The 12,054-nt window shown below is 43.2% G+C and overlaps 1 protein-coding gene and 2 non-coding genes across 3 annotated transcripts; 1 reads left to right on the forward strand and 2 right to left on the reverse strand.

Annotated features, from left to right (window-relative positions):
• Nucleotides 1-1,757: 1,757 nt before the first annotated feature.
• On the reverse strand, nt 1,758-2,195 carry RNASE12 (ribonuclease A family member 12 (inactive)). The gene has a single exon (XM_036841833.1). The coding sequence runs from the start codon at nt 2,193-2,195 to the stop codon at nt 1,758-1,760; it is 438 nt and encodes a 145-aa protein (XP_036697728.1).
• An 8,400-nt stretch (nt 2,196-10,595) lies between these two features.
• Nucleotides 10,596-10,667, reverse strand: TRNAP-AGG. The gene has a single exon. It is a non-coding gene; the product is annotated as a tRNA-Pro (tRNA).
• A 926-nt stretch (nt 10,668-11,593) lies between these two features.
• TRNAL-AAG lies at nt 11,594-11,675 on the forward strand. Its single transcript has one exon. It is a non-coding gene; the product is annotated as a tRNA-Leu (tRNA).
• Nucleotides 11,676-12,054: the final 379 nt, after the last annotated feature.

Genomic DNA, 12,054 nt, shown 5'->3' on the forward strand with positions numbered 1-12,054 from the left:
AATAAAGAGGAAAGGCTAAAAGCTTGGTCCATGGAATGAGATTGTCCTTGTTTGTTTCTGAGGGACCACTTATTATGTGTGTGACTTTGTACATTACTCAAAGTCTTTGTCTTTCAGCTTCTTCATCACTGAAGTAGGGATAACAATAATCTAACTCATGGAGGTCTGTGGATAGAAAAAGAATATGTATATTGTAGACCAGTGCCTGGCACATCATAAGACCTCAATTGTTGTTATTAATTATTGTTACTATCTGTTAATCATCCTTGTGGTCATTATTGCATGTGATCTTGAAACAGTTTAACATTCTTGATAAACATGAAGGTTTAGAGATTTAAAACAGCCATCTTTTAAAAACAACTGCCGGTTCTCTGGTTGCTGGAGTGAAAAGGATGCATTTCACATGTGTGACCCTCTTCAAAATTCTCAGCCACTGTTTAGGAAACGAGTCCCTCTTACAGTGTCCTTATGTTTTTTCCTAGATGTATACCATGGCGAGGGAGTTTCAGGGTAAAGATACTGCCCTGGGGCTCCCCTGGTGGCGCAGTGGTTGAGAATCTGCCTGGGAAGCCCTGGTCTGGGAAGATTCCACATGCCGCGGAGCAGCTGGGCCCGTGAGCCACAACTACTGAGCCTGCGCGTCTGGAGCCTGTGCTCTGCAACAAAAGAGGCTGCGATAGTGAGAGGCCCGCGCACCGCGATGAAGAGTGGCCCCCACTTGCTGCAACTAGAGAAAGCCCTCGCACAGAGACGAAGACCCAACACAGCCATAAATAAATAATTAAATGTTTAAAAAAAGTGTTAAAGGCCCAATAATCAAGATAAATAATATTTTATTGCAATATTTAAAAATAAATTGAATGTGTATGACACAAATGAACCTATCTACGAAAACAGAAATGGACTCACAGACATAGAGAACAGACTTGTGGTTGCCAAGGGGGAAGGGGATGAGGGAGGGATGACTGGGAGTTTGGGATTAGCAGATGCAAACTATTATATATGGAATGGATAAACAACAAGGTCCTATTGTATAGCACAGGGAACTATATTCAATATCCTGTGATAAACCATAACGGAAAAGAATATAAAAAAGGAATATATGATATATGTATAACTGAATCACTTTGCTGTACAGCAGAGATTAACACAACATTGTAAATCAACTATACTTCCAAATAAATAAATAAATAAATAAATAAATAAATTTAATGCAAAATAATCCCTGATGAACAATTATCAAAATTTTAAATGACAGGATCTGACCCTGCATTGGTACAACTCGTGTACCCCACCTCATCCTAAATCCAACCCTGTCAGAATGGGTCTTGATTTAAAATTCAGATATTTTGTTCATCAGGGATTTTTGCATTAATTTTGATTTTTAAAAATTTATTTCTCTATATTGCTCAGGGCGTTTTGGTGCTCCTTCAATTTTGCGTGTGAAGTGAGTCCCTCACTCACCTTACCTAATCCCAGTCCTATGTAGGATTCACTCTTGGCTCTCATCAAATGACTCAAAGAAAAAGGACAAGGAATTAAAACACATGCAGAGTTTATGGTTTAATTCGGTAGATTTTTTTTTTTTTATTAAAACAGAATAAAAAGATCCCAGCTCAGCAATACTGAAAGGATAAATGCATTTCACTCAAGGCATGACCCCATGTCCACAATTCAGGTGCGCCTCAGGGGGAACCAGCATCAGTGCCTCCGAGAGAGGAGACGAGAGGGCGGCCGACTCAGATGCTGGTCTCAGGTTATTCATCGTATCTCTGGATATTAACTGGCCCCATGTCATCACAAGTGACGACAATAAACCCCTCTGTGCGGGAAATGTGGTAGCTGCAGGCAGGATATCTGGTGCCTTCAATGAGCTTGCAGACTGTCATTTTGAACTTGGTCTCACTCTGGAAGCAGAGAATGGTGGAATGGTTTTGGCAAGCCACCTTCCTGAGAGAATTGCAAACACTGCTGATATTTCGAGGCCTCTCATGGACGAAGACATGCTCCTTTTTGCAGGTGGTGTTGGGTTCCTTGATGAGTCTTTGTATGACCATGTGGTTGCAGTACCTTACAGGAACGTCACTCTGAGGGTAGTCCACATGCAGCTGGTCTAAGGTTGCCGCCATTACTTCCCCATTCAGCTCATTTTCCCAGAATAGAAGCAGCAGGAAAAGTATCACCATTAGTACCATCAGGGGTATGAGGTCGTTCACCTCTTTTGCTCTAACTCCTATAGAGTAAGAGGAGACAGAAAATATCAGAGGGTCATCAGATTCCTCCAGCACCATCCCCTGACTTTGCTCCCCTAGCCTTTGATATTTTATTTCCTTCTCTCTGTTAGTGAAAATCGTGCTAAACCTGAAGGTCCAGCTGGAGGTACAACTCCTCAAGAAAGCCCTTTCTGACCCTTTCAGCTCTCAGAGTTTGGCATTGAACTATTCTCTAATTTTTCCTGTTGTATTGTGTTTGTTGGCTTCCACAGCTCCTTGACAGTCAGTATCTCGTTTCCTATTTCTCCTGAATCCATCAGAATGTTTAACACAAAGCAGAACATACAGAAGCTATCAAAAGTACCCTTGTCTGATTGTTTTATTCCTATTGCTGAATGACTTTCTTTCCCATAATTGTTTTAACCTTGATCCCACCAAATTCCATATGATTTTAGCACTGTCTATTAATCCGTTCTTCCCAATTCCTTCCTAATCTCTCCCTCTGTCAATCCTACTTGGTTCTGTGCTAGATCCTCTCACCTTTCCTTTTTGCTGTAACTCTCACAGGTAACATATCCTTGTGATCATGGATCCAAGAAAGTCCTTTGTGTCTCACTGTTCCCAGACAATAACTGGTAGGGAGCCAGCTGAGTGTGGGGAGGCCAAGGGGAAAGAGCAGAAAGGGAGGAGCCCGTAGGAGGGGAGTGTGCATGGCTGCCATCAGGAAGAGAAGTTACTTTCAGAGGGACAGTTGGGTAAGGCAGGTCCTGAAGGTGTCCTCACTAAACAAGCGTTGACATTTCAAAACATTTATTATAGTCCTGAAGTGGGCCAGATGCAGTACTGTTTATTTTCCAAATTTTCATCAGTCCTTACACAAACCTGTGAAGTAGCTGTTATCTCCATTTCATTAATGAAGAAATGAGTTGCAGAAAGTTTCAGGTAGAGATGTGAGATGGCAAGAGTAAAAAAAATCTCACTTTCTCAATGCTTAACCCTTGAACTCCAGTTTCAGCAAGTTTCACTCTCACATGGTGTCCAGGACAGGGCAGAAACAATTCCCTGACCTTAACATTAGTCTTGATAAAGCCCTGGACTCCTGGCGAGTATGGCAATGGTTTCCAAACTCTGCTGAACATTGGAATCTCCAAGGCATTTTTTAATGCCACCTTGAGGCATTCTGCTTTAATTAGCATTGAGTAAGACCTGGGAGTTGAGATTATTAAAAGCTTTCCCAGTGACTCTAATATGCAACAAAATTTGAGAACCACTGAATTATAGTATACTTGGGAGGCCTACATGGAAAATTAGTAGATGAGGGCTTGGTAAAAGATAGTGAGTGGCTCAAGGCATTGAAACAATAGAATTCTTTTTGTTGTCAACATCTCCCAGTCTTTGATCTAGGAATGGAAAAAATGGACTTAATTGTACTATTTCTTGCTCTGAAATGATTTCTTTTTTGGAAAGACAGCTACATAGCCTCCTTTGTATGTATCTGTGTCTTTCTAATTGTCAAGTAGAAAGCTATTTGGGGGTTAAAAATTGTCTGGGAAAGACAGAGAATCCTAGAAAAGACTTCAAAGAATGTGTCTCTTTCTATGCAACAAAAACAAAAGCATAATTCCAGACCATGAAAATGAACAAGCAGGAGGTTATTATTTACTTTCCAAAAACTTTCATTCTGATTGTCCTTTCACAATTCAAACTGCTCTGTTATGGATATGTGTTGCAAAAATGCCACAATGGTATAAGTGCATAGTTAATTGTTGACAAATTTTTCAGTTAACAAATTTTGATTTGCACACCATCTTGCAAAAACATTTCCATTGTGTAAAAAGAACTCTTTCTACGTATTGTAGCATGTTCAATATTTCCTGCCAGGACTTCCAAGCAGCCAAATTACAGATGTTATACTAAGTTTACAGGCAAGGAATCAACCCTTGTTACAAAATTTATCCTCAACTGAGGCAACTCGACCTATCTCTACATTTTGGAGTATTACCCTCCTGAAATAGAGTTAAGACTGATTTCAAATGTTTAATAGTGCTGGCAGCCTTGGAGAAGATATTTGTAATGCCTAAAACCAACTAAGGATTAACATCTAGATGTAAGGAATTCCTTCATATCAACAATAAAAAGACATAAAAACTCCAGAAGAGAAAAGATTGTCAAAAGTTATAAAAAGTCAATTTCAGAAGAGGAAGCCAAAATGGATGATGAACAATTCTTAACTTCGTTAGTAATCAAATAAATGGAAATTAACATAACCAAAAGATATCGATTTATAACTATTGGATTATCAACAATTAGAAAATCTAATATCAAGTGCTGGAAAATATGTTACTGGGCATGAGAATTGGTGTAGTGATATTGGAAACTAATCTGGAAATATTTGGCAAAATTATGAATGGGTATAATCTGAGACTTTGTAAGCCCGTCCCGGGCATAGACTTCAACATAGTTCTTCCAGATGTAGTACGTGCAGGGATGTTCACCATGGCATGATTGGTGGCAGAAAAGAGCTAAAGGTAACTGAAATGTCCCTCATGAAGGGGATGGACAGGTAAAGATGTGTTACATACATAAAATAAAATAGTATAAAACAGCTTCAAATAATGCACTAGCTTTACAAATAGCAATAGGCTATTTGGTGTGGTGTGAAAAAAAGAAACAATGAAAATCATTTCCAGTTGATTTAAATTGAAAACACGCATGCTCCAAAATAATACAAAATATCTTCCAAGGACATACAATATTTAAGTAGGATGGAAGAACGTGGATTAAATACTCTAAGACAGATGCCCATGAGGATGAGAGAAATAGAAGCAGGGGTAAGGAATAAAAAGGGAAAATAATAAAATTGAATAAAAGAAAAGAGAGGCCTAGCATGCGCCATAAACAGAATATGATCAACTCAATTCTGCGCACCTGAAGAGGGAAGGGAGGAAAGAAGAAAAGAGGGAAAGAAGGAAGGAAGGGGATGGAGGAGGAAGAGAAGGAGAAGGAGGAGAAGAGGAGGAAGAAGAAGGAAAGGGAGGGAGAAACTGGGCCTATTATCAGATGATTGCATTTGACCTAAAGTTCCCACCACCCTCCCTTTGCTAAGACTCAAGTCACCCTCAGGAGACTGCAGGAGGCAGGTAGCTGCTGGAGACTAACATTAGTGCCAGGATGTAAAACAACATTAGTAGTTCCCCTCACTACTCATTTTGTCAAATTAATAAGCTCTACTCCAGGACTGCTAGAAACCGACCCAGCTCCAGTATTGGAGCTTGCATATGTCCAAGAACGAGCTGCTCCTGATTTGGGCAGAACATGTTCTGAATCAGAGGCTGTCATCAACCTCAGCCTTGCAGGTACAGCCCAGGCTATTCACACAGGAGAAGGGAGGTCCTGTACTCCCTTGGGGGCAAACCAAGCCTTGTGTGTGTGTGTGATTTTACTTGTATTCCTGAAATGAAAGCCACCAGGTGATAGGCCAGGGGAGGTCAGGTTGAGGGGAGGTTGCCGTAACCATATCAAACAGCTGCTTGGTAGGCCCTTCAGCTTCCCACTTCTGAGAATGCTTTGATCATAGCGTACCTGGCTTCTTATGTGTGTCCCCAGGCTGAGCCCTCAACAGTTTCCTTTGAATCCTCATCGAGGAAGGAGCATTAACCCAGCTTTCCCCTACAGCACCTCCAAGCACATTCACAGCTTTCCTGCCATTCCCAGCTCTGCTCTCCTCTTGGGGGCCAGTTCCAGCTTCCCTGAAAATCAGATAAGATTCCTTGAAAGCAGATGAGTGATGGCTAATCAGCAAATAATCACCAAGGCCCTAAAGAACCCAGATGCAATAAAAAATAAGTAAACAATCAAAACCAAAAATAAAACCCACCACCAACAAAAAACACCCTCCCTTTTCAGAAGTCTCCAGCTAGAGCAAAATGAGCAGAGGCCTGGGAGTCATGAAAGCAAGGTTCCTATCTTCATACTGGCTTTGCCACTAACTAGCTCTGTGACCCTGAGCTTAATTCCACGGGCCTCACTGACCTCCTTTGAAGTGGCTCAGGGAGTTGGCAGAGTTGGTGGAATGCATGAGATAAAAACAGAGAACAATTTTAGAGTGGATAACACACATTCAGTCGTAACCTTCCCTGATGCAGGGCTCTGTGCTTGCTTATTAGAAAGCTGAAATGGGAGTCCCCATGGCTTTTTGTGCAAACCCTACTATATCACAGTAATCTTTTTAAAACACAAATCTAGTTCTGTGCCTGTGCTCTCCACCCACACACCCACCTAAACGGTGTCAATGGCTTTTCATAAGTCTTTTTTTTCCCATAAGTCTTAAAATAATGACCACAGTCCTTACCGCTGCCTACCAGGCCTTGCAAGGGATCCTCACCCAAACCACTCTTCCTCTCTCTCTCTATCTCCTTACACTCCCCTTTTCAGTTCCCTGAACTCATCAGGCTTCCTCCCAACTCAAGGTTTTAACATCTACTTTCCTCATTATGTTCCTTACTCCATTCACCCCTCCCCATTCTACCTGCTTAAATCCTGTGTGTGCCTCCTTTCCTTAGACAAGCCTTCCCAGAAACCCCAGGGGAAGTGAACAGCCTCTGTTTTGCTTGCGTCACACTCTGTCTGTACTTTTCCTTTGTGGCCCTTATCACTAGCGTAATAAATTAACTGTATTTCTTAGTTTTTGAAAAACTATTTGATTGTTTCATGAGGGCAGAAACCATACCTGTCTGGTTCCCTGAAGTAATCTCTGTTCCAAGCATAGTGCCTGGAATACAACAAATGTTCAACAAACATTTGCTCAAAAAATACTCTTTAAATATTGATTGAATGGAAGAATCCATGAGTAAATGTCCTAAAAGAACTAGATTTTGCTCTGTAACAACAGTATCAAAAAGCTATCCTTTGCAAAACTTAACAATCCTTTTTGATACTTTTGGTGGGACCCTGTAGCACCATATGGACATAAGATCAGAAAGATCAATAAAAGGAAAGAAAAATGTTGATTCACTTCTACTTGAAGACTTTAAATCTGTGATTGCCACTCTTAACTCTCACCTTTAGCTGTTAAAGAACAACTCAAGAGTTTTGCTAGTGGCTGCTAGCTCTGTTTTCTGCTTTCCCTCTATAGCCATGGGATGCCATCTACTTTAATAAGTAGTTCAGCTTAATCCCATGAACACCATCTCCCTGGACAATAACACAGCTCTCTCCTCTATAAGTTCCACCTGCATATAATGTACACGGAAGGATCAGCAGAAAGTAATGAGGTCCCTAGGAATTAATTTTTAATCTGCAAGATCTTAAAGGGAAGACCCATGGTAATACTTAGTTTGTCCACAAGGGGGCAGATTTCAACTTGCGGTCATAGCTCCTGAGAGCAGAGACACTTTGCCTATTCATATGTACTTTGTGACCATCAACAGGTTTTCACCCCCTGTTTCATATACTCCTGCCGGCATTCTCCCCACATGTGAGCAATGTCTCCTTAGGACTCATACTCAGAGTGATCCCTCATCACAAAACCTGGTCAAGTGAAGTTGATGAAGTCCTGCTGGGTTATACACCTCCTTCCCTAACCTTCTTTTTCCTCTCCTCTGCAGTCTCCCTTTTATGGACTTTTGTTCCTCATCTTGTTAAGTCACTTGTTTTACATACTCTTACAGAATGGCTAAATGCAACCCTACAGAGTGACCTCAAAACACCACCTGGTTCAGAATTTGCCCAAAGCCATGGAAGCCTGAAGCAGCCCCGTACTTCAGCATTTCTGCCTGGAGAAAGTTTGCAACAGAAGTCAATGGCGCTGATGCACGATTTACAGCTGCGAGAGCCTACTCTGTGCCTTTCTTTATGTCCAGTTGGGAGAACTTTTCAACCCTTCTGTAAAGCATTTACAGGTCCATACTGTGGCCGAGAAGGAAAGCTGCTAGAGAATATATTTCAGGCATGGCCCTCCCTCAGCCTTTCCCAGAGGATGGCACACACAGTGGATAACCCACACTGCAAGAGCCCCTCTATTCAAGTCCCCAGTACCTCCATGCTCTTTATTCCCCTCAGTGTCCAGGATCTGGGATTCCTGTTTGATTTAAAACAGTTCACACAGAGAATTCCCTGGCTTCCAGTGGTTAGGACTCTGCTCTGTGGCAATAAATAAATAAATAAATAAATAAATAAATAAATAAATAAATAAATAAAATAAAATAAAACAATTCACACAATTCATTAAACAAATATTTATTGAGTGTCTATTAGGTGCTAAGAACTGTTTCAGCCTCTGAGCAGGAGGCTTTGGCAGTAAAAACAACAACAACAACAACGATGCCCTGTTCTTGCGGAGCTTCTATTCTAGTGGTTGGGGAGGGAGAATTCAACAACAGCGAGAGCAGCAGCAAAAGTCAGGTGGTGGTACGTGCAAAGAAGAAAATTAAAGTAGAGAAGGGGGAGTAGAGAGCAAAGGGGTGCTATTTCATGCACAGAGGTCAGAGCCATGCAGATATGAAGGAGATAAGATTGAAAGCAGAGAGAAGAGCATGTGCAAAGTTACTGAGGTGGGAATTTCTGAAGAGTACTAGAGGCTAATGCAGTGGGGAGGCAGCTGACAAAGGGAGAGATGGTAGGCGATGAGGTCAAAAAAGTGAGGGGAGTCCAAGAAATGGCAAAGTCATGTAGAGATTTTTAAAGCCATGGCAAGGAGTTTTAATATTATATGAAATGAAATGGGGATGCATCAAAGGATTTTAAGCAGAGCAATGATCAGCTCTGTCCTAGGCTTTAATAGGATCATTCTCTATGTTAGCACAAGTTCATGTGCCCAATGCACAGTGAGGCCAGACAAACTGAAATGTCAGAGTTTGGAGCAAGAGAAAGGTTTATTGCAGGGCCATGCAAGGAGCCGGCTGGCTCTTGCTCTAAAAAATCCGAGCTCCCTGAAGGGTTTCGGCAAAGCATTTTTAAAAGCCAGGTGAGGGATGGGAGTCGCAGGGTGTGTGATCAGCTCATGCACAGTTCTCTGATTGGCTGATGGTGACGAAACAGAGCAGTGTCACAGGGGTTAACATTATCAGTCCTTAGGCTCCAGGAGGCCTGGGGCTGTGTGCTAAAGGTCATCAAGTAGTTAACATCTTCCATTTGGTGGGGGGTTTTCACATCTGTAAAACAACTCTGGAAATGTGCATCAAATACTGTTATCTAGGTACTTCAGAGAGGAGCTAAAGCAGAGGATATGGGGGAAGGCCTGTCCCGGGAAGGTCCCATAGGGTCCTACTTGGTTACATCTATGCTGCATTGAGAATAGACATCAGGGCCAACCAGGGAGGCTTGCTAAGGGGCTCCTGCAATAGCGCAGGGGAGAGGTCGTGGTGCCTTGGAGTACAAAGGTGGTGGAGGAGGTGGTGAGAAGTGTCTGGACTCTGGAAATATTCTAAAGGCACAGCCAACATCATTTGTTACAGGACTGACCGTAGGTTATAAGAGAAAGCACTAAAAGATGATTCCAGGATTATTTGTTTCACAGTTCTTCCACATGTCTGAAGAGGTACTAGAAGTTAAATACTCAGGAGAATAATTAAGAGTGAGGTGAAAAATACCTGTGGTTTCTAGGTCTTGTTCATCAGGTGAGTCAGGGCACATCAGACTGAAATAAGAGGATGTGAACACTGCATACCCAGCAGGTAAGGAGCGAGTAGGGGTGAAGGGCATAACCATGTGGGGACCCCATCCTCAAAGACTCCAATGTAATTGGTTCGGTGTTGGACACCGCAGTGAATGGTTAAATAGTTTTACAGGTTAAGCCTAATCTGCAGGCAGGCTTGAGCGTCCCTGTTGAGAAGTTCACTCCCAGGGTGCTGTGCTACCGGTGACTCCCGCACCCCGACGCACACACCCAAGGGCCCTGGAATGTTAGACTTGACTGAGGGAGGGAGTCCAGGCTTTCTTTGACGAGACACGTCGTTGCACTTGCTGACCTGCGGAGGTCCCAGCACCCTGTGGGCCCCCAGGCTTACAGTGGAGGAAAATTGAGGGTTATGCGAAGCTGTTTATATAAAATACACCTCCCTAAGTCCCGAAGGAACAATTCCTGGCTGATAATAAAAAAACTATAAAAGAGAAATGATGGTTGATTTTAGAAATAATGATTTCGTAGAAGAAATACTGAATGAAATATACCTAATAACATGTCATTTATCCTCGTGAATTAATAATACAAGGAGCATTGGTCTAAAGATACATATAAATCTGCAATAGTGGAGTATAAACTGGTGTTCATACTGTAATAGTAGCTACATAGGGTGCTTGCTTAAGGTGATGGTGTTTAACATCAATAAATCAGAGGCTTTATGGGAGGTAAGGTAAAAACCGAGACCGCTGCTAGGAAAAGCAGGGCTCGTCCGGGATTTGAACCCGGGACCTCTCGCACCCTAAGCGAGAATCATACCCCTAGACCAACGAGCCACACGAGATTTACTTGCATTTCTAAACTTTAGTATAGAAACTTTTCGCCACGTCCACGGTTGTAAACTCTTCTTTTACTAACTGTGGGCATGGATGACACCTAGTGGAGGAACAAATCACTGCACGCTCTCGTCCAAATTCCCGAAAGCAGTGCCACACATCTTTTTTAGTAAAAAAGATTCAGGATCAACAATAATTACGCTGCATGTTTTCGCTTCCGAATGGGCCAAAGATGCTGCGGGAATGATGGCAGGCAATCTCATCAGGGACAGTCACAGGCTGAAGGGTGATCCCGTGGCACTGGGGAGGGGAGAGGACCCGCGTTCCCAACAGGGCGTCTCCCTGACGGGTACCGACCCCTCTGCCCGCTGTCGGCCGGAGAGCTGGGCCCAGGTCCGGAGGCTTCTTCTGGCTTCGGCATATTACTGACCGGTTCCTGGGCTCGGCCAGGCCGGGACGTCTCTGGCCGTGCCTTACATGCTACGGAACTCACCGCCCGGTGAGCTTCCGCGTTTCCTCCGGGAAGATCCAGGCGCCTTCTCTCCGCAGGACCCCAGACTCAGCATCTCAAGTAGCGAAAGCTCTCGCCGTGTGGCGCCCTCCATGGAGAGCCCGCCAGAGGTCCGAGAGGGCCCCGACTCTCCCGGGTGACCGCCTATACCTGGCTCAGGCAGGCGCTCCGTACCCGTTAGAGCTAACAAAGGTTGTCGGGTCTCTCGAGACTCCCTGCGCTTGTGTAATACGACTCTTTCCATCAATCTCAGGCACTGTGGCTTCAAAGAAGAAAGCAAAACAAATCGGGAAGAAAGGGGGAAAAAAGAGATACGAAGAGCCTCCTAAAAAGATAAATATGTGAACCATGTGGCGTGGAGAGAAGGGGAGGAGAGTAGAGTGTACAGGATACGCTTTGCAAACGCTCGTCATAGGGTAGCGTGGCCGAGCGGTCTAAGGCGCTGGATTAAGGCTCCAGTCTCTTCGGGGGCGTGGGTTCGAATCCCACCGCTGCCAGGCACTTTTTGTAGCAGTCTGAGTGTCACAGCCACGAATGCGCTGGTCCTGCCACTTAAAGACAGTTTCTCTACTTTCCTCTCTTGTCCAAACGCTTGTCTATACTTAGTAGAGAATCCGGGTTTGCACTGTTTTGCGACTTCTCATGTTTCTGAGTCTTTCATAAGTCAAAGTTCTTTAATGATGCACAATAACACCATCGTAAGATCATAATAATGCCTTTGAATCCATGGTTTCCCATAGGCAAGGTGCTAGGACTTTAATATAAACCTGTAAGCTTTGCTTTGCCTTTCTTCACTCAGCCAAAGGGCATATTATGAGCACTTTTATTGTTATTGACACTGCTCTGCTGTTGGGGAGTACAGAAAAAATGAATAAA

Source organism: Balaenoptera musculus, chromosome 2 (assembly GCF_009873245.2).
Source record: "Balaenoptera musculus isolate JJ_BM4_2016_0621 chromosome 2, mBalMus1.pri.v3, whole genome shotgun sequence".
In the NCBI taxonomy this organism is placed as follows: Eukaryota; Metazoa; Chordata; class Mammalia; order Artiodactyla; family Balaenopteridae; genus Balaenoptera; species Balaenoptera musculus.